At 40.4% G+C, this 23624-nt stretch overlaps 1 protein-coding gene across 2 annotated transcripts in view; it reads right to left on the reverse strand.

Annotated features, from left to right (window-relative positions):
- Positions 1-23624, reverse strand: part of FRYL (FRY like transcription coactivator) — a 148285-nt gene that overhangs the window by 89989 nt on the left and 34672 nt on the right. For both annotated transcript variants that reach the window (XM_021712823.1, XM_008058944.1), the window contains exons 11-20: positions 19805-19908; positions 19486-19594; positions 17737-17823; positions 14105-14276; positions 13527-13659; positions 8716-8823; positions 4727-4964; positions 3673-3858; positions 3322-3408; positions 812-1080 (exon numbers count right to left, since the gene is read on the reverse strand). In XM_021712823.1, coding sequence (XP_021568498.1) covers positions 812-1080; positions 3322-3408; positions 3673-3858; positions 4727-4964; positions 8716-8823; positions 13527-13659; positions 14105-14276; positions 17737-17823; positions 19486-19594; positions 19805-19908 — 1493 coding nt within the window. The remainder of the gene's footprint in view (positions 1-811; positions 1081-3321; positions 3409-3672; positions 3859-4726; positions 4965-8715; positions 8824-13526; positions 13660-14104; positions 14277-17736; positions 17824-19485; positions 19595-19804; positions 19909-23624) is intronic.

Here is a 23624-nt window from a genome sequence, read left to right on the forward strand (position 1 = left end):
CAGGCTGAAAATTATCTTCTAAGGCCGGGCGCAATGGCTCATGCCTGTACTCTCAGCACTTTGGGAGACTGAGGTAGGAGGATCACTTAAGGCCAGGTGTTCAAGACCAGCCTGAGCAACATAGCAAGACCTCAGCTCTACAAAACATCCAAAAAATTAGCTGAGTGTGGTGGTGTGTGCCTATAGTCCTAGCTACTTGGGAGGGTGATGTGGGAGGATCACCTGAGCCCAGGAGGTCGAGGATGCGGTAAGTCATGATCATTCCAATGCACTCCAGCCTGGGCTACAGAGTGAGAACCCAACTCAAAAAAATAAAAATTAGTAAAGTCAACTTTCCACCTCATTATCAGTTACTCCAAATCTTTGCCAATATCCCCAAATCCACAAATCAATGCACTGTCACCACTCTCAATCAGATGTCCTCCCTGGTATCATGAGGAAAAGGCCATGGAGCTTTTTTCTCTCTGCTTCTTACCCTTTATCTATAATCTTACCTATAGCCACATAAATACTCATCTTCAGAGCCTCTCCTGATTCTTTCATTCAATAGATTCCCTGGACACTTACTGTGCACCAAGCACAATGTCATTAAGGAAACTAACAAAGTTTGATTGACACTGAGCTACATGAAATAGATGAAAGGGTGACAAGATGACACCCTGACCACTTTCCTCTCCCTCCTGCAAACAGCAACACCATGTAGCATATTATTTATAGGACCTCCAGTTTACAGCACTTTTGCATTTTTCAGACATACATTATGAGTGTGGGTAGTCTACATATTTTTTAATTTCCTAGAAAAATAACTTACTTTATATCAACCTGCGGGGACAACGACTGAAGCCTTGTGTATGCAAACATCCAAGCGTAGCTCACGGTGGTTGCGCAGTGCTTAGGGAGGTTTTCTTGCTTTAGAAAACTGGAGAGACTTATGATCCATGGGTCTTGGCCTTGGGTCACATGTGCGAATATCCATATGTGTGATGGACTAATCACGTCAAACTGGTGGCTGATGGGAGAAGAGTTCCACTCTGCCAGTGTCTGCAGATCTACCGAGCTGGGGCAGTAGAGCAGAGCGGTCTATGCGGGAAGAAATGGATCACTGCTCATTTCAGCAACTTTGAAAGCTCTGCCATCCAAGTTGCTTTAAACAGAAAGTAGCTGACTGACCAGGAGTCTCCAGAAAAGAGGGAATAGGAGGTTCAAGGGGGGTTAAGGACGTAGTGAATTGGCGAGACCTCATCTCTACAATAAAAATAAAAAAATAGCCAGGTGCAGTAGCATGTGCCTGTAGTTCTGGCTACTTGGAAGGCTGAGGCAGAAGGATCGCCAGAGCCCAGCAGGTCGATGCTGACGTGACCGTGAGCATGCCACTGCACTCCAGCTTGGACAACAGAGTGAGACACCAACTCAAAAAAAAAAAAAAGGAAACTAGTGAATTTCTGAAATTGCACAGAAGGTTCTTTGTGCATGTGCATACACTTTTTTTGGAGAGGAATTCCTTAACTCTCATTATTCTCAAATGGATCTACAGACCAAAGTTAAAAGCCACCACTTAAGTAATTCCTATGTGAACACCCAACTTTCATGGTATATTGAAGCCACTAGAATGAAAAGGTGAACCATGAACCTCACGCTGACCTATCCTACCTATGCATGAGTGGAAGTGACTGGTCCCTCTCCAGGTGTATAGGCTTCAATAATGCTTGAGCTCAGCCGGGTTCGGTGGCTCAGCCCGTAATCCCGCGTCTTTGGGAGGCTGAGATGAGTGGATTGCCTGAGCCCGTGGGTTGGAGACTTGCCTGGGCAACTTGGCGAGACCTCATCTCTACAATAAATCAAAATGAGCCGGGCGTGGTAGCACGTGCCTGTAGTTCCAGCTACTTGGAAGGCTGAGGCGGAAGGATCGCCGGAGCCCAGCAGGTCGAGGCTGCGGTGGCCAGGAGCGGCCACTGCACTCCAGTCTGGGTGACAGAGTGAGACTCCAACTCAAAATAAATAAATAAATAATGCTTGAGCTCTTAAACTAAAAAGTTAGACCACCTTCACAGCAAGTTATATTCACTAGGGTCTGCTTTAGACACCAGAAGCAAGTCATCCATTGTGCTCTTTGTTAGTATAATACATAGTTACTACATAAAATAAAACTCTTTAAATTGTACATTTTTTTAACAAAGAAAAAAATTTAAACTAGAAGAGATATTTAAAGGTTCTCACCATAAGGAAATGATAGATGCATGAGGTAATGAATATACTGACTCCCTTGATTGAATCATTATACAACATAGATATATGTAATGAAACATTGAAATTATATATATTTTGGGTGTCCAATTTGATCAATTATAGGGTTAGTCTGTACACTGTACTCCATAATATATACAATGTGTTGATTAAAAAAAAATTAAAACTAAGATTAAACAGTTTAGCACCATGGGAAGAGAATTGTGCAGATTTTAATTATTTTTTAGGCTTATAAAATTTTATCATTAGTTCCTTTGATTGCAATTTTATCATTGTTCCTTTGATGAGTTATAAGAGTCTAGTTCATGCAAAAAGCACATATCCTCTTGTCCATGTATTCCAAGATAGGGGGAAAAATTTTAAGTAGTAAAGTTTGATAGCTATTTTTATACCAATCTCAGAATCAATACTGGATCTTTTTTTTCCCAAACCCAAATAATAAAGTTTACCTAAGCTTTCTTAAGTAATGTGTTTACTGAAAGTGTTTCTTTCCATCTTAATGAGTCAACGGACATGACTCTAGCATAGAACACTATATACTTAGTATACAGTATACAGCCATATCTCCCTGAACTTGCCTGGTCTCATCTATCACAGAAGCTAAGCAGGGTCAAGCTGGTTCGTACTTGCATGGGAGTAAACTTAATCTACTGCATGTAAACTCATGTGACAAAGCAAACGAAAACTACTCACTGGAGAAGCAGAGTATAAATTTTTGCTTCAAATTTCAGCAACACTTTTTTCCATAGCATTTTAACCAGTATCTTTATATCAAGAATATTATATGCCATAATAAATAGCAAATAAGAGTCCAAGATACATTAATAAATTTAAGGGAAACTTCTTAGATGGGAAGGATTAGGATTTTACAAAGATAAAATTATTTTTATTTCTATGGTGAAGACTACTAACCACACAGTTTGAACAAGTGGCACTTTTAACATATTTTTTACATTTAAAGCATTTTATAGTTTTCAAAAATACTTTCCAATGCATTTCATTTGTTAAGAAACTTCATGTATGTAGATGTCACAAGTTCCAGAATAAGACCAAGGAACAAGAAATCATCACAGTTACCTGATCAGCCCCAGTGAGATGTATGAAGCTCTCAAGAATGGACGGGCTCAGTCTGTCCATCACATCTATGGCCAACTCATCATCACCCTACAAAAAAGACATCGAGAGCCTAAAAAAATTAGGAAGCTTCAAGAAAAACAGTCAAACCCACATCAACACTGGCAATTTGCTTTAGCACTGCTTGTTACAAATGAGATTGAGGAGGTTGGGTTAGTTCAGACCCTATCCCAAAGACTTTGTTATTAAGTAAGTTCTACCTACATGGTGGGAGCAGAAATGGGAGGAGGAGAAACAGAGGGGCAGTGTTCAAGTTCTTCCATCAGATATCCAAGTGAAACACCAAAACCTTACCTTAGGTATCTCCAAAAGTACAAACAGAGCCCGTATTTCTCTAAGGACACTGACGGCTAATCTCCTGGTGGCAGGTCGACTGCTACAGAGAATGACAAGCGCAAAGCCCTCGACCACATGGAACACGCTAGAATACGGGCTCCTCTCCAGAGGAGGGGGGTGAGACATGCCATTAGCTACATCATGCTTGAAAAGTAAACAGAAGGTCAGTGTAAAAAATATGTATGTATACACATTCCAGAAAAACAAGAAAGAGTAAAGCAAATCACATAGTATGGCTCCAGGTCTACCTCAGCTCAAGTGGCCTAAAAAAGCAACTAACTTACAAAGCACAGTGGTGTGCACAGTGGAAGATGTGTTCCCCTGGCAGTCTGAGTACAGATTTTGTCCCTGTCTTCTATCATTCTGTCTTCTTTGCAACCTTGGAAGTGACTGTTGCTCTTCACCTAAAGTTTCTGTGAGAGGACTAGACTGTATCTTTCATGCTCCAAGTGTGGGCTCGCAGCTTCACACCACCTGGGAGTTGGCAGGAGGCTTTCTTGGGCCCCTGTCCACAGGCATGCTCATTAAAGGCTGAGAAGCTGGGTTGGCTTAGACGGTCTAGCTCTAAAATTCCATAGTTCTTTGATTTTCCCATGATCATAAATCTACAACTTGAGCACCATTTATAGTTCAGTAGCACAGATACTGAATCTGTGAAACAGGAACTGGTGCCAAGGACAAAGTAAGCAAATAACCCAAAAAGAAATTTCCAAAAACGTTATGACATCAACCTTAAATATACTGGAAACAACCTATATGTGAACTAGAATCATCTCTACTTTCTATACTCATTAGACACAAGCTGTTACCAAAGGAAGAAGGTTAGAAAGGTCAGACACACAAATGCTACAGATTTAATATAGGAACTATGGGAACGTTCTATTTAGGTGATCGTGAACACATTAAAAGTGAATAGAACTCACACAACTTCGCATGGGAGATATATTAGTCGATGCTAATGGTGGCTTCCCACCGACCACACACAGATGGGTGATACAGAAGAATCTAGTACCTGCGAGTCCTGGTTTTTGTTATGCATCTGAGCTGCTTGTTTCCACTGATTTATCAACTGGACCAACATCTTGACAGCATTATCAAGGAGCGTGGGATGGACATCAGTCACATCACGAACAATGAAATAAACAAATCCTGAGAGGACGTCCTCCCGCCAGTCCGGAAAATCAAGCATTAGCGCCTGCAGAGTATTGAAGGCCAGGGCACGCAGTTCTTCATCCATGTGAATCGTGAGTCTGCCAAGAATCAACTTGCGTCAGTAGATTTATCACCTAAAACATAAAACTAAGAACTCAAAAAATACACCAGGCTGGGTGCGGGAGCTCACACCTGTCATCCCAGTACTTTCAGAGGCTGAGGCAGGAGGACTGCTTGAGCCCAGGAGTTCAAGATCAGCCTAGGCAACTCAGTGACACCTCATCTCTACAGATAGTCAAAAAAGCAGCCAGGTATGGTGGTGTATGCCTGTGGTCCCAAGTACACAGAAGGCTGAGGCCAAAGGATCATGGGAGTCCAGTTGATCAAGGCTTCAGCAAGCCAGAAGCATGTCACTGTACTCTAGCCTCGACAACAGAGTGAGATTCTGACTCCAAACAAACAAACAAACAAAAACCTCTTGATTTGGAAGTAGCTGGAAACATCTCCTGTTTTGTAAGAGGCATATGTATATGTATAGACAAAACCCAAGGTTCACTTTTTGGTGCTGTGTCCACCCTTCTGCCAGTCTAATAGTCATCGGCTTACATTCAAGTCTGAATCTACTAATAGTAGTTGGTTCTTTTACTATCACTCAAAATAATTAGTTTGATCTTATTGCATTTTAGAAAAAGTACAGGTGACGTATCAGAATTCCACTTAAAATTTCTTGAATCCTTAAAATACATGATGTTATCCTGTAATCAATAAAAATCTTAGCACTAATCATTAATTAATTATTAACTAATTAGCACTATCTTACGCTCATTTACTCCTTTACTCTCTTATTGGAAGGGACTTGGTTACAGCATGGTAACCATATGCTATAGGTTACAGTGAAGGAAACATAACAAATCAAGATGTAATCCATTTAAGAGAAAGTGGGAATGAGAGTAAGTTTAGGAGTGGTCTATGCCAAGAAGAAAAACAAAAAAAATGTGATGGCTCAACACATAATATACTAGAGAGTTTAAGTCTAAATCAATTATGAAAGAAGATTTATAAATTTACCCTTTAAAGGCATCATGACAACATGTGCCTTTGAACATAATTTTAGTTAAAGCATTTTACCAGAACATAAAAAAAGAGAATGATAAATAAGAAAACCATAAAAATGGCTGAAGAAGTGAAGCCAGCACATGTAATACTACACGAATAGGTTTCTGGTCTGGGGCTGAAGATGATAATTTTAATAACTGACTATAAAAACAAATGCAGTTTGAAATAGTCTGAATGAGTAAGATAAGCAGGTAATATTAAAAATATACCACAATCACATGCTTGGGAGCTGGAGGCTGGTGTTATCCACCATAACAGTAAACAAAAGCTGTGCGGTTTTGAAGGTGGTATCTTCACCCTGCTAAACTCAGCTCTGGTCTCCACTAAGTTACCCCTCAACCACAAGACTAAAGAGAAAATGTATTACAGCTAGACAGACTGAGGACCAAGCTATAGAGTTATCATAGTCACAGCAGCACATCAGAAAAAAGCAGTGTCGAATTTCAGATCTCTATTGCTGACAGCGGCACCCAGGGATGTGCTGTGGGAGAGGAAGGGGACAGTCCTCCATGATACTGATGTGAAAGGTTGTTTTAGCACCTATCAGTGAGTCAGGGTACATAAGCATGAGTTAACTACTCACTGTGCAGAGAAGAACCATGGTGTGGTCTGGCTAATTAAAGACAGGGGAATCGATTAACTTTCCTTAGGGCCAGCATCCAGGTCTAGAGAGTCACAGTGTATCTGTGTTCTGTTTGCCTCCTTTACGTTAAAGAAAACAACATTTAGATGGCACAATTCCAAATGACAGAAGAGGACGGGACAGAAGAGACCTTGGGAATTTTCTTTCCAATGAAGTAAATTAATTAGTAAAAGAATCTCTAGAGAAGACAAGCAAAGTACACAGAAATGTCACTTGCTGTTTAGATGTTTGTCCCTTTGCTGGGCTCCTCTGTCCCTGCTCCCTCAGCTATAGTGTCATTTTGGAGGAGAATAGGGGAAGTGTGCCCTTGCACTATCCAGCAAGACGTAAGCAAGTTTGGCAGATGTAGGAGGATGAAGAGAAGACTGAATGAGAGTTGTTCACTGCTCTCCCAAGGAGCAGTGTTATGAATCGTTAAGGTTTCTGATTTCTAATGTTGACATGAACTTTGCAACTCTGCAATCTAATTCATAGCAAAAATTAAGAGAAGTGTGAGATGAGGATAAATTCATCTAATAGTGCAAAATAACCCCTCTCTCCCATAATCCTCACAGGGTACAGGTACCCTTCTCCATTTCTGACCACAACAGACAACAGGTGAGGATAAGGTACTGTCAGGTTTGTGAAGATGTTTTCAAGAACTGGGGAGAAATAAATGGTTGCTGAAGTTATCTATTAATTTTTTTGTTTATTGTGAATTTAACTTCAGCCTTAGGATGAATATCCAGAAACAAGTAAATATCTCAATAAAGTCAAGCACAGAAAGTCCCCAAGAGATGAACAAGTCCTGTTCTGAGAGTACATTTGTAAGTCCCATTTGTTTTAAGTTCAACAAAACTAGCCTAGGAACCCAACTAACACATCAGCTATGTAGTATTGTATGTATTTAACAGTCTATCCTGACACCTGGTGGAGAGAAACAATAAATACAAAAATACAGGAGTGCACCATTAAAATTCATAACCTGAAGGTTCGCATATAGGGGACTTACTATATCTCTTCTCTGTTATAGTCATTATAGCTGGTTTTTCACCTAGGACAGGAGATGGAAAGTTGTGGCTCAAGGGCCTCTTCCCCCAGATGCCCGTGGGACTGATGTCACATGCTCCCCCACCTACTGCCCCAGATGCTTTTTTACTACAATAGCAGGGATGAGACCTTGTCTGTTATGATAAATAGATGTAGATATTTTGGGGGTAAACAATAATTTAATTTATTCATATAATTTGTAAAGTCAAGTCAGTGTAACTGGGATATGCATCATCTTAAACATTTGTCTTTTTTTTATGCTTCAAACCTTCACATTATTTTTTCTAGCTATTTTGAAATATACAACAGATTACTGTAGACTATAAGTAGTCACCTTACTGATCTATCGAACAGTAAGTCTTATTTTTTTCTGTATATGTATGCTTTTAATCAGTCCTGGAGATGGGTATTTGTGGCAAAGACTATATGACCTGCAAAACTCGAAAAGATTTACTATTTGGTCCTTTATAGAAAAATTTGCTGGTCTCTTATCTAGAGAATTCTTAACTGTATCAACAAAGCAGTTTTCCAACAGGTCATCACCTATACCTGGAATTAGGAGCTAATGTTTAAGTTTAGATGCCATGCTATTTATTCACTTTACAGAGCTCTGCCAGGTCTAAGAGAAGAGAGAGAATAACATGAAGGCTACAGTTCTGCCAGCCTGACAAAAAGGTGCAGATGAGACCCGGCTACCATACAAGGTGCCAAAGACACGTCAGCAGGAGTGAATGCAACACGGAATTTTTGAATTAGGTGTTATCATCACTGAGAATGCCTGTCTGTTAGGGGAGGATGTGGTCCCTAACTCCCAGGAAGTCTGTCTAGATGGACAAATGGAATTGAAGATGGCATCTGTGGAGAATTCACAAGGGAACAGTGAAGAGTGGGGAGAATGGGTTTAACAAAAAACAAAAGCAAAATGTGAGTTGAGAGAGTAAATCAAATAAAGGAGTAAAATGTCTATTTGTCTTCCTTTTGAGTGATAACAGCGGGGTGTGTTAGAATTTAAAGGGTTAGAGGACATACAAATTCACATCACAAACAACAATCCTATTTACCTTGCTAACAATTCAATGAGGTCAGTTCTGCTCATGCCATCAGGAATCAGCCTTGGAATAGCAGCAATACAAGTTCTAAATAAATCAATTTTTGGTTTTCTTTCCCCCCTGAAAAACATAACAAGATTTAATAAGAAGTATACCACATATGCTAGACAATGAAATCAAACTTGGAAAAATAATTACAGAAAGTGGGAGCCCTCTCCCCAAGTTTATACTGTTAATATAAAAAGAGTGCACACGAATCCAGTGGATAATTATCAGTCTATACATGGAAAAAAGAACCACAGAAATAATTCAGGAAAAAAACACAGTAGCAAGAAAAAGCGTTTTCAGCAATCAGAAAACAAGCATGTAGCTATTGTTATTAAATGACAAATGTTGTTTAGACAAATTGTTATATAATTACTTCAAATATTGTTTATTTAAATGTTACTTTATATTTAGCCTTTCACAAATTATAGTGAATTATTATATAATAATGCATAATAATATAGATATTATTAAATAACTAAATACTGGTTATTATTGAGGCCTATAAAATTAAATTTTTTTTCATTTAGTATCCTATACTAACAACAGTCTTAGAAACAGCTCTTTCATATGTAGGTATTGGCGTTGTTTTTCTTGTCCTGTGTATAACACACACACACAAATACACATACTTAAAACTTCTGATAAACAAAATGAGCAAAATTTTGAAAATCCTGGCCCCTTCACAGGCTTAATACAACTTAATTTTACTACATTTTCTTCTATTTATTCAGTGACTTATTTTAAATGTCTCACCTCTTAATACACTAGTTTTTATTTTGGTCTGAATTTCAAATAAGATCTTTTACATTTATTTTATCCAAATTGTTCTCCAGTTGGCCTAATAAAATAATCCTTACAGAGAAAAGAGTTTGGATATTCTATGTGTTTTGAATCAGTATTCATTATAGTGGCAATGGACTCACTACCTTCTTTAGAGATTTCATACAGTCAATTCTCTGTGTGTGGTTCCAAAATGTATTAATTTCAATTACCACAATTTAGTTAAATTGCACCAGTCCCCAACAATGCAGTTCAAACTTAAGCTATCATATATTAACTGTCATATCACATATAAGCAAACTTTGCTGCTGGCGCTTTAGTCCACAGAGCACTAGGTAAATGAGTTGCACATCATGACAGGTGACTAATCATGCCATTCCTTCCAAGGCGGTCTGTGACTGGCCACTGCGTATCCATTGTTTAGATCATGCACAGACAGCAAAGTGTCCCCCGGGACATTTTACAAACATGGACTATCAAAAGAGGGAAACGGCAAACAGAGAAAGAGCGGCAAAGGAAAGAAGGCTGACATCACTATGTGGTGAATTCTTATAACCTTATGCCGCCTCGGCATCCATTTCAACTTTCTAGTGCCAAGCAGGGTTCAGGCACCAAGTTATACACCACGACCTTTGCCCAGTCTTTCCCTTCACACAGCTTCCAGTCCTACACCACGACCCTCAACGCATTTTCCGCATCCCAACGTCTTCCCTCGACACAGCTTCCGGTTCTACACCACGCCCCACCCCCAGATCTTCCCTAGACACAGCTTCCAGCTTCTGGTTCTGCAGCAGGTCCCTCACCCTACCCTTGACACATTTTCCGGTTTTACACCACGCCCCTCGTCCCCAGTCCTACCCTCGACATGGCTTCAGGTTCTACACCACACCCTTCGCTCCCAGGTCTTCCTTTAACATGGTTTCAGGTTCTACACCATGCCCGCGCCCCCTCCTTCCACATGCTTCTAGTTCTGCACCACGTCCCTCACCCCAGGACTTCCCTCCACACAGCTTCCGGTACTACATCACTGCCCCACCCCAAGTCTTCCTTCCATACAGCTTCCAGTTCTACACCACATCCCTCGTCTTCAGTCTTTCCCTCCACCAAGTTTTGGGTTCTACACTATGCCCCACCCCCAGGTTGCCCCCCACAGCTACGGTTCTACACCATGCCCCTCCCCTGCCCTCGACACACCTTCTGATTCTACATCATGCCCCTTGTCCTCAGTGTTTCCCTCGACACAGCTTCCGGTTCAACATCACATTTCCCCACCCCCAAGTCCTTCATTCCACATGGCTTTGGATTCTATACCACGCCCCTTGCCCCCATGGCTTCCAGTTCTGCACCACACCCCTTGCCCCATGGCTTCTGGCGCTACACCACACCCCTGATCCTTGGTCCTTCCCTCAACATGGCTTCGGGTTCTACACCAAGTCCCTCATCCCCAGGTCTTCCCTTGACCTGGTTATACACCACATCCCTTATCCCTAGGCCCTCCCTTCACACAACTTCGGGTTCAACACCACACCCCCTCGCTCCCAGTCCTTCGCTCCACGTGGTTTCAGGTTCAACACCAGGTCCCTCACCCCTAGTCCTTTCTGGTTTGTGAAATAGAATGATTTATTTTCAAAATGAACCCTGAGCCAGGTTTAAATGCCTTTGCTGAGTCACTTCCAGCTTCTTTGTTTTTTTCCTTGGGCTTTCACTTTGGCGGGCTTTTATGTTCAAATTTTGGAGGGAACAAATCAGCAAATACAACATGTAAATGAAGGAATTTTTGACAGACCTCTAAGCCAATCAACAAATAGGACATGCAAATAAACTAATTACGTGACCCAATCGATGTGTGCCACGTAGGCGACCTCCAGGAAGGTAATATAACCTCTGAAATACCCAGCCTACGGGAAAACAGGGGAAGGACTTGCATTCTAGGGTACAAATATACTAGCTATAATGGCTTCGGTGTGCCTGCCTACCAGAAACCCAATCTTGCAACACCATCATTAAAGTCTTGCTTCTGCCGCACTCTGTCTCCCTGTCCAGCCTTTGACTTTGGGCAGGTGAGTTCATTTCTCACAGGTTCCACCCCACACCCCTCAGCCCCAGGGATTCAATGCGATGACTCAAACTCTGCCCTACAAATCCCTCCTGGGGACCAACTCCTATGGAAGAGCTAGACACAGGCTATCTGACTGGCCACGGTCCCACAGCCCATGTAGACCATACAAATATGTCAATATCCACCTCTCCAGGCTGACATCTGCTTGCCTGAAACCCACATACCCAAACTCCTGACTGGAAACACCAGCCCAGAAGCCAGGAGAGCCCCGGCCCTCGGGCCCCTTGTCTGTGTCCACATGCTCCCTGGCCTCTGTGAGTGGCTTCCAGCGTGCGATGCCCCAGGACCTGTAGCTATAACATCTCTATTGTCATTGTGTGTCCGTCCTCCTAATCAATGAGAGTGCACCTCTGTCCCAAAGGTCCTGAACTCAAGTGTACCGGAAGTGAAACTGAACGGAAGGTCAATGGATATGGAAAAGCACTAAGCAGTGAAGGGTCACTGTTGTCTTCCAAGACACTGCTTGGCAGGCGGAGGGACAGAGAGCAGCTCACCACCCAAACAAGGTGGGGGTGTGAAACAAGGGCTGCCCAGAGGGGGTCACACAACCAGGGATTCATTTAAAGGCCCTCTCCACTATATGAGGATGTTGTGATAGAAATGGTAATTGGGTATTAAATAAATCGAGGTCAAATAGCCAGTTTGATATTCTTTTTTTTTTTTTTGAGTTGGAGTCTCACTCTTTCGCCCAGACTGGAGTGCAGTGGCCGCTCCTGGCCACGGCAGCCTCGACCTGCTGGGCTCCGGCGATCCTTCCTCCTCAGCCTTTCGAGTAGCTGGAATTACAGGCGTGCGCTACCACGCCCGGCTCATTTTTTTTTTTTTGATTTATTGTAGAGACGAGGTCTCGCTGTCCGAGCGGGTCTCGAACCCGCGGGCTCAGGCAATCCACTCACCTCAGCCTCCCAAAGGCGCGGGATTACAGGCTGAGCCACCAAGCCCGGCTCAGTTTGATATTCTAAGACCCATCGTGCAAATATTAATATTCAAAAAAATCTCTTCCCTTATAGAGAACACACATATGCTTTCTAGCAAATAAAAAGTTGCTGCCACCAATATCTCCTCCTGTGGAGTCAGTTCCTAACAGTGAGAAGAAAGATTCTGGGCAGCAAATCAAGACGAGGCTGGGATGGGGGATTTCTAAACAACAGCCCTCCCCTCTGTCATAGGACAGGTTGGAAGGATTTTTTTTTTTAAATCAGGCTCAGGAAGTAAGAGCATTTGCTTGAATTGATAAATGATCTCGCCCACACACATCTTGGGTCCCTGATTTACACATGGCTCTGGAACCAGCACAGAAGTCTTTGAAGAAAGTGCACCCAGCCAGTGTCCAGAGCGACTTCTACGTCTATACAAGCTTGAGTAAATACAGAATAAAACTGAGATCGTGGAAGGAATTGCTATATTAGAAACTGCAGCAGATGGGCCCAGCGCCAGAGCTCACATCTGTTTTCCCAGCACTTTGGGAGGCCCAAGCAGGACTACTGCTTGAGGCCAGGATTCAAGACCATCCTAGAATAACATAGTGAGACCGTGTCTCTACAAAAAAACTACAATTTTTTTTTTTTTTTTTTTTTTAGGTTAGCTGGATGTGGTGGTGTGCACCTATAGACCCAGTTACTTAGGAGTCCATAGTGGAAGGATCACTTGAGCCCAGGAGTTCAGGCCTGCAGTGAGTCGTAATCGTGCTACTGAACTCCAGTCTGGGCAAAAGAGTGAGACCCTGACTCAACAAAACAAAACAAACAACCATAGCAGAGGACAGCTCAGGAGAACTCCAGAGAAGAAAGTAAGGACACGGGCAAGCAAGAATCCACCCTATGCACCTGCCTGTGAAAACGGAAACGGCAAGGAAGGTGAAGAATAGGCTACGTACGTGATCATGTCTTCAGGCTCCTTATGGGACATCTGCACACTGGTCATGCACATGGGTCTCCCGACTTCTTTGTCTAGATGCCTGAGAATGCTGTCTAATGCTTTTCTTACTTGAGGATAGTAAACTGACATTCCTAGGAACAAAGACCACACAATTATACAAAGTCAGGAATTAGATAAACAACACCTGTGTTTACTTCTTGTAATGAAAAAGCTTGTCAATCTTAAAATGGCATTCACTAATTGTCACAAAAGAAGGCAATGGAACCATGCTATATTTCTTCTCCCTGACGGTCAGCTTCAGTCTACTGAAGTAATTGGAGAGACTATAAAAATTATGCAGAGAACTAAAATTAATTTGAAGAAAGGACAAAATGCAGTGAAAAATCAAGTTTAATCAGAAGACTCTGAGCATGAAGATTTAAAACTGTTATCAAAAGTGCATTCATTTTGTATCACTGTATATACTGGAATAACCATATTATACAAATTCATACATTTTAGACTTGAACATGGATATTTCCAATAGAATAGTATACTGCATTACAAGGCAACTTGTCTATTTCAGTGAACACTGACCTATGACTTTTGCTTCTTCATCTGTCAAGGTTTTGTTGAGGAAAATTTTCTTTACACGAAGGGTGTTTCCCGAGGGAAGGATAACGCCTGTTGTGGGCATTGGCGGCTCCCCATCCTTCTGCTGCAAGCTGTCTGCTATTACCAGGAAGACTCTGAGGCCTATGTTCATTCTCTTCAGAGAAAGAGAGTTGTGAAAGGAAGAAACCAGAGTGTCATTAATTATCCTTTTTTCATGTTAGAAACAGCTCATGGAATAACAGGGGGAATGGGAAAAGACAGAAGGAAAACCCACTTTTCTGTCCGGCAGGTCTAACTAGCCTAGGCAGTAGAGTTTGCTTTAATACCAAATTCCCAAAGGCCATCCACTCACTCCTGAGGTCAGTAGCTCTCTTATTGCCTCCAAGCTTATTCCACACTCTACCATCCATCTTCTACTCTCCCCCACCTCCTGCAGTCCTTCCCCTCCTCTCTCTAAACAGATGATTTGTCTCTTTCTTCACAGTAAGCAGCCATGAGCTCCCCTCAGTCTCTCATCACACATCATACCAGCTCACGTGTGTCTGCAGCTCCCTCTTCCTCCCTTTTGCTTTTATGACGAGGGGTGATAGTCCTCCTGGCTGTGGACCCCACCCGTCCTTGCATTTTGGGGCTGTGACATTGCCCATGGTCCCTGCTCTTTCTGGCATCACCTACATTTCTCTTTCCATTGAAGACTTCCTGTTTCTCCTAACCACCTCACCATCTTCAGCAACATTTGCCTCAAGCAACAGTCACTTGGCAGTGACCAATCCAGACAGTGGGCCTATTCCCAGCAGGAATACGGCCTCACTGCCACAAGTTCATATATATATATATATATATATTTTTTTTTTTTTTTTTTTTTTTTTCAGGGAAAGCAAAAAAAAAAAAGAAAGAAAGAAAAAAGGCAAGGAGGATGAAGAAAAAAGAATGAAGAAGAGGAAGAGAAGGAGGAGAAGGCAAAGAAGGAGGAAGAGAAGGAGGAGGAGCAGAAGAAGGAAACAAGACAAAGATGGTGATGAGGATGATGACACAGGAGGTGATAGGAGCTGACAACAATGAAAAAGAGAAAAAGGATGATGAAAGAAGAATGAAGAGAAAGAGGAGAAGGAGAGGAAGAGGAGAAAATGGAAGAGGAGAAAATGGAAGAGGAGGAGCAACAAGAGGAAAGAGAAGCAGCAGCAGCCATAGAAAGACTAAGACGACAACGAAGGGAGAAAAAGAAACTGACGATGACGAAAAAGACAAAGAGGTTAAGGAAGGAGAAGGGGCGGAAGAGGAGGAGAAGAAACAGCAAGGAGAAGATTAAGATGACAAAGAAGATGACGACGGAAGAGAGAAAGAAGCTGAGATGACGAAGGAGGAGAGAAAGAAGAGGGATGACGAAAGAAGAATAAAGGGGAAGAGGAGAAGGAGGGAGAAGAAGGAGGAGGAGCCACATTTTTTTTAAAGGTTCATATATTTTAATGCTTTCATTACCATGCATACCAGATCACCCGCATATTTTAAGCCTGGCCTCCCTCTGAACTTGGATGTCAGAAAGATGTTTCAGGTCAGACATGTTTAGGCCAAGGGCATTCTTTCTCGATGTTTCTTTCCTCTGTGAATGCTCTTTCAGCTGCACCCTACCCATACTTTCCTCATCTCTGACCTGCACCCCTGGCCTCTTAAGGGGGGTATACGCATCCCAGTGAAGGTACAAGGGAGTTCGGGATACGGGAAGATTACAACTTGTATTTATTTATATGTGTTTTGTTATCCAAATGAGATTAAAACTTAAAGCTTGACTTACTGTAATTATGATGTAGCACTAGTGAACTTCCTTAATCTAAATATCAGATGCTCACATATCATACAGTCATAGAGGCACCACAGTGTGGTGGGGTTGTTAGAGAAAGTCTCAAACATTCATTCAATGTATTGTACTTTGCACGTATTCAATGAAATGGATCATTTTTTTTTTTTTTTAGTTGGAGTCTCACTCTGTTGCCTAGGCTGAAGTGCAATCACACGCTCACAGCCACTATAGCCTTGACTTTCTGGGCTCAGGAGATCCTCCTGCCTCGGCCTTTCAAGTAGCTGGAACTACAGGCACACGCCACTACCCCTGGCTAATTTATTTATTTTACTGTAGACACGAGGTCTCACTAAGTTGCCCAGGCTGGTCTTGAACCCCTGAGCTTAGACAATCCTCTGGCCTGCACCTCCCAAAGTGCTGGAATTACAGGTGTGAGCCATTGTGCCTGACCAAATGGATAATTTAATATGGGTTTAAACCAGCTCTCACAAGCTTAAAAAAAAAAAAGATTCTTGAAAATAAAATGCAGGGAGGCTGAGGTAAGTGGATTGCCTGAGCCCACGGGTTCAAGACCCGCCTGGGCAGCGATACCTCATCTCTACAATAAATCAAAAAAATCAGCCGGGAGTGGTAGCGCATGCCTGTAATTCCGGCTACTTGGAAGGCTGAGGCGGAAGGATTGTCAGAGCCCAGCAGGTCGAGGCTGCAGTGGTCGGGAGCGGCCACTGCACTCCAGTCTGGGTGACAGAGTGAGACTCCAACTGGAAAAAAAAAAAAGAAAAGAAAAGAAAATGCAGACTGAAGATAATCCTGATAAGCCTAAATGAGTAACAGCAACCTGTCTCCTTCCCCAAAACCCAGCAGAACTGATACTTTTTCGACTCTTGGGATAAGAACTTCAGTGGAAAAAAAAACCTTTCTTTCATAAATAAACTTATTCAATGGAGAGAATCATTTTTAAACATGCATGCTCAAGAAAAAGTCTTTTATTTCATGACTTTTGTTGCTGGAAACTATGTTAAGTATGTCATCTATAAAAACACTTATGCTTGCCCACTTAAAAAACAGGAAAATAATTATTCACCAATCTTAAAAATCTTATAAGTAAAAAGCTTCAATACCTTTCCAATCCATTTGTTAACCACATAAATATATCTGAGGATACAATTCTGAGGAGAGCCAGCAGAGTAATTTTTTTAAAATAGAAAAAAAATAACATCTATTTTGCCTTTTTACATTCTCAAATGTTCTTAGATTCCAGTAAGCAATTGGTTTGTAAAATATTTTGAAATAACCTGAAAATTTAATATCTAAAGAAGGAAGTAAGAGTTTACAAATGAATAATGGGGCAACAGGAGTAGAACATAACATTTGTTTTGTGTTTGTGTTGGTTTGTTTTTATTGTAAGCTTTATCTGGGGAAAAGGAATTTTGTCTGTTTTTTCTCCAACACCTAGAATGGTGTCCAGCACATTTTAGGTGTTTAATAAATGTTGAATTAATGATTTGTTAAAGGACACCTTAAATATATGTCATGTGAAGTAAAATAAGCTGAGCACATGTTACAACTTCTGGAGGCCAGCTGAGCTCCAGAACAATTCCACCTGAACAATTCCTTCTAGTGTTTTCCATCATGCTTAAACACTATTAAGCTTTTGGCTAGCATTCAGAAAGGTGAAACAGCTTGTCCCAGATCACACCTATAGTTAGAAGTACAGCTAGCATTTGAACCTAAGAGTTCTGATTCTAGAAATAATGCTCTAAAAAATAATAATACATATATAATATAGTATATTACATTATGTATGTTTTTTTACCTCTGGATTAATGGTAAAAGTTTTAGTAGATTTTCCAACACTGAGAAGATCAAATATTATTTCTTTCATTGCAAAATCCAAACGTTCCTAAAAAAAATAAATTCTTGTTAACTTGTGTTAGGTATAATGCTAAGAATAAACATAATGGCAACAATACAGGTTTGTGCTTAAAAAAAATCATAAATCTAGCTGAACAGAAGAAAGATACATATGAATTAATTTCAAAACATATGACTATAAATATATTATTTAATTATCAACTGATTTGTTTAATACCCAAACCAATAGTATAAAAGTTTTGGGCTGGGTGCGGTGGCTCATGCCTATAATCCTAGCACTTTGGAAAGTTGAAGTGGTGAGGTCAGTGGACTTCTTGAGCCCAGGAGTTTGAGACCAGCCTGGGCAACTTGGCAAGACCTCATTCCTAAATAACAAAAAAGACATTTTAAATATTTTTTCACTAAAATCAAATTCAAAATCTAAGTGAAAGAATTTCCAGAATGATGATGAAAGGAAGTCCCAAGACAAAAGCCAGCACAGAGAACATAAGTCCTTCTTGGGTCAGGGAGGACACAGCTCCTGGGAGGAAATCTCCAAGAAAAAAAAGTTGACCAGTAACATCAACAGACATTGAGAGGAACTTTATAGTTCTGGCAGTGTGCTCGAAGGAGGTGAGTCACCCAAGGGAGAGGGTACAATCCAGAAAAGAAAGGAAGAAACACAGCCTAATGGTACAAGTTTTCTGACCACTACATCTCAAGTACAGCTTGCTTTTATTAATCTTATAGACACACTCATACTTATCTAATTATTACTTCATGCTCCAGGAAATAGCAATGTATTCATTATATTTAAACATTCTTCTTCACTGTCAAATACAGCTATGGATCATCTACAATGCCATAGTTTTAAAGAGAAGGCAGTGAATATTCTGGAATCATGGCCTTTTCCTATATTAAGGCAGTGATCCTATCTATGCTTCCCCTGGGCCAATGTCCCAAAAGGGAACGTGACCAGAACCTTGGACAGGCTCGGTCACAGTCATTTAACCTCCTTCAAATATACTTTCCTGTGCTGAGAGCCCAGAAAGCTAAAACTGTATTTCCAGCACCCCTTATAACAACAGGCTTCAGGATGTGATTGGAAGCCTGTCCAGCGTGTGCTCCTATGAGTCTTTGGAGTCTGGGGATGTGAGGAAGAGGAGGACAGGAAGGAAGGCCTCTGTCTTGTTGGTGATTCTGCAGCCCTCCTACGTGAGGGACTTCCTCATCTGGCAGCTTTTTGATCTGGACTGAGACAGCAGCCTTCTTGGTAGCCCAACTCTGCAGTTTCCTCTTTGTTGTTCTGACTGGAACTCTTTTCTTCAGCCCTACTGGCAATTCTTTGAGCTATCCATCTATATTCCTTGCAAGATCCCTTTGGGTTTAACTAGCCACAGTAGATTCTGTTATCTGTACCTAAAAACCTAGATGAACACAGATTATGAAAGCGAATTTTCTCAGAAATCCTCCAAGACACTCAGGAGGTGCTGGCCTGACATGAGGACTATGAGACACATTCCAGACTCCTCCTCAGTTACAGGTGCTTCCATTTGCAGGTCGCCTACATGTGTGTAGACTCATGCTTTCAACTTGGTCAAAAATGTTGGCTATCGTGTTTCTAGATGCATCAAGGACCTCAGCGTTCCAGTTTATTACAGTAGATGACTCTCACAATCTCCTACATATGATGACGAGGTGGGATGCTCACCTGAGCAATGAACTGAATAATCTTCACAAATATGTTCAGAGGGGTGTCCCGAGGAACCACACTTCGTGAGCCTTTTGGGAAAAGTGCTGACACTATGCTCATAAGACGACTAGAAGGAAGAAAGAGTCAGTCAGAATGAGAACCTGACATTAACAACAGTAGCAAAAAAAGTCTTTCTGTTCTTCGTAATATCAAGATTAATATCAAGAGAATCAAAATTCCTCCCCAAAGTATTTATAACATTTACTAACACTTCCAGTAGTGGGATCTTTTGGAACAAGATTTTGTTTTAAATGTGTTTTAAAACAAGGGCACTCACCTTTGAGTTACAGTGTTGCTTTCACATTTTATTCTAATTACATAAACCCACAATAATCTATACAAAGATTCCAGTGCAACGCGAGACATTTTAGGATCTTTATTCTGTTTTAAAACAAAAGAGAATAAAAATAAATATATTAAAATACTTGCAATAATTTGAGATCAAATAAACACATTCTCTGTCAGGTACTAAAAACGCTCAACCTCCTTTTTGTGTTCCATCTAGAACAGGCTTAACAAATAGGCACACATTTGGTATAAGGTAAATGCAGACGGCTCAAAAGTCACCACAAATATCGACATTATGAGCCCTTCCTTATACTTTCAAAAGAAAACACTAAAATAATATAGAATTGTATTAATATTTCCAAGAACTCCAACATTATACAAACACAAACACATCAACCTACTTTGTGATAAACAGTTCACTGACAACATGATTGAGAAAGGACCACTCATCTTTGGAGCAATTCATCTGCAGCTCATATACAGTTATAATTCAGAACACCTAATGGTATTATGTTCATTTGCATTTATGAAATAATGCAAAATATCAAGTGCATAACCCTACAAGAGAATATGGGTAGTAAGTTAAGCACATGGCTCTAAAATGAGGAAGAACTGGGACTGAACCCAAGCTCTTGTTTGCTGTTCTGTCACTCAGCTGCAATGGCCTGGTCTCCAACATGGAGAAACATGATACCTACCTCACAGGTAGCTAACGTTTCTCCCTGAATGTGCCAAATGTTCCCAGAGTGTTGTTCTACCTTTAATTTTTATTTCGAATCAGGACATTATTTAAGTTATTATTATTATTATTATTTAGAATCACAAAGTCATTCCATTTCAATCACAATTTGATCAACAAACTTCTTCATTCTAGCTGTTATAAAACATAAAGCTCTAAAATGACCACAGTCAAGTAATGAGAATTAATTGTGAATTTCAAAAATGTAGTCAACAATCTTCTCTATTAGGAGAAACTCTTTATACAGCTGTTGATTGGTTGTAGAATGCAGTGGTTGCTGTAAACTTACATTTTAATCTTTTGCACATCTATGTAGATAAAGCCTTGATATAATTGAAGAATGAAAGATCAATTACTTTGCTGGTCACAGTCTCAGTAGCAGTCTCTCTCTCCCCTGTCAGATCCAGAATGATGCCAAATCTCAAATAAACTCCCCAAGGGACTCTTGGGTATATTTGCTACTAATGTAGCTCAGGTAACGTCGAATGTGTGCTACTAATACAATAACCAAGCTTTCTGCAGTAACTTCTTTACAAAAACATAATTTTCTTTCCTGTCATTTAACTTTAAGGTATCAGATATCAAAATATGAGTTTGGCTAGGAGTTAGGAAGGTAAGGGGAGAGGAAGAGGCAGAGAGTATTCAGGGTGGTGAAAATACTCTGTGTGATGATATGATGTGGACACATGTGGTTACTCATTTGTCTAAACCCATGGAACACACACCAAGAGTGAACCGTCATGTAGACTGTGGGCTTTGGGCGGCAAGCATGGATCAGCACCGGTTCACCAGTTTTCACAAATGTGGAAGGGAGGATAGGTAAGTGTGGAGCAAGGGGTACCTGTAGAAAACCCCTGTACCTGTCTCTTAATTGTACTATGAACCTAAAACTGCTAAAAAAAATTGCCTTAACAAAAACATGTTCCATTTTTACATATATATCAAATAACACTTTCACATTATTAGATTACATTTTTAAAATATTAATAAAAATTATGCAATAAAATATTTAAATCCTAGTCTGTTCTCATGTAAGTGATTAAATATAAACTTATTTGGATTATCTTAAGTGATGAGGTATCTGGCATGGAAAATTTTCAACCTTTCCAAGGTAAATTGTTATTTTTCAAAGCTGGCATTGGTACAATGTCAAACAGCAAGATGAAAAGTGAGGGGAAAATCAATTAGTAATTCTTTTTCTAGTTGCCTGAATAGTACAAATATCCTACCGGCCTACAAGCCTGGACAATATAGAGAGTCTCTGTCTCTACATACATACACACATACACACACACACACACACACACAAATTAAAAATTAGCTGGGTGTAATGGCTCAGCCTGTAGTTTCAGCACATAAGGAGGCTAAGGTAAGAGGATCGCTTGAGGCCAGTAGTTCAAAGTTAGTCTGGGTAACATAGCAAGATCCCCATCTCTACAAAAAATTAAATCTAGCCAGGTGTGTAGTAGCCAGTAGTCCCAGCTACCCTGAAGGCCTCCAGCCTCAGAGTGAGAAATTATCTTAAAAAAAAAAATTCCTAAATAGATCTAAGTCTTAAAGACATATAATTCCATAGTTACAATTTTGGTCTATTTGAACAATCAAATAATTACATAAATAAAAATCTAATGACATTAATTTAAACAAGGTATGTCAGTCAAATATGAGCTTTGGCAACAATCATTTTAAATATTTCCCCCCCTTTTTTTCTAATGTAACTAAAAAAAAAAAAAAATCATTTGTTTAAAACCCAGACCAGTAGAGCCAGGTATAGTGGCACATGCCTGTGGTCTCAGCGATTCGGGAGACTGAGATGGGAGGATTGCTGAGCCCAGGAGCTCGAGTTCAGCCTGAACAATATAGTGAGACTCTGTCACTTAAAAAACCCCCCAAAACAAAAAACCCAAACCAAGGATGAAAGTTTTAAAAATTCACTCATCAAAATTGTATTCAAAATCTAAGCTATTATCTCCTTAATGTCATTGGAAAATATTTTTAACATTTTCATTTATAACAACTAGGTAGTATAAATTAAACAAAGTATTTTAAAATTGTGAATTCTGGTCAGAATCAGCACACAGGACCATTTCTATCCCTTAGACGTATCTTCCTGGGACCACATTGATATGAACCTTCTGAACCATGCACTGCTCTTGTTTATAACACCAGAAGCAAGTTTGAATAAATACATTAGACATGCAGTGCAGCAAGGATAAAGGAAAACAAACACCACGCATAGAGGAAATAAGCAACATTTGACTTGGTAACATCAACACGACTCACCTGGAGTGTTTCTATTTGTTTTCTGATACTGTTGTTAGATGGCATCTAAATAAAGCAACGTGAGACAGCAAACATAAACATGAGATGCGGCACATGCATGTTAGATGAAAATAAGCACAAAACAAGACAGCTCTTCACCAAGGTCTCTATTTAGAAGAAATCTGGAATTTCCAAGAGAGTGGCTGGAGACATCAAGAAAAAAAATCCCCAGTTTGGGTATTATGGGATATACCTATGTTACGCAAACTGAGAGAAAATAGGTAAAATCGTAACTCCCTGCTTGGAGTTCACACAAACATAACTGTTGGAAAGCTAATCCGAGAGCCTATAGGAAAAGGTCTCTGAATTGTTTCTATATGCTGTCAATTCATCATCCACCTCTCTCACTGAATAGTTCTATAGAAACTTCCAAATCACTCTTCACCTAAGCATCTAAACTGATATAAAGACATGGGAATAAGAGACTACCAAATTCCGGTTGGGACAAAAATAAAAAATTTAACTTTTCAGTGAAAATAAAGCCACACTCTCATGTGCTATTTACGGGCTTATAGGAATAAAGTCCATTTGTCATGTTCGCCAACTTAAAAACTGGTCGGGTAATTTTTTAAAAACTGCAATATCTTCAAGTGCCTCATCCTATTTATTCTTGTTACTCTAGAGAATAATGTCTTTTTAATATCCTAGAATTATTGCCAAGATGTTTTCTTAAAATAATCAGTACAGTAACATTCTTTTTTTTTTTTTTTTTTGAGATGGTCTCTCACTCGGTCACCCAGACTGGAGT

This window comes from Carlito syrichta, unplaced genomic scaffold, assembly GCF_000164805.1.
Source record: "Carlito syrichta isolate Samal-C Ts95f unplaced genomic scaffold, Tarsius_syrichta-2.0.1 Scaffold303660, whole genome shotgun sequence".
Taxonomy (NCBI): Eukaryota; Metazoa; Chordata; class Mammalia; order Primates; family Tarsiidae; genus Carlito; species Carlito syrichta.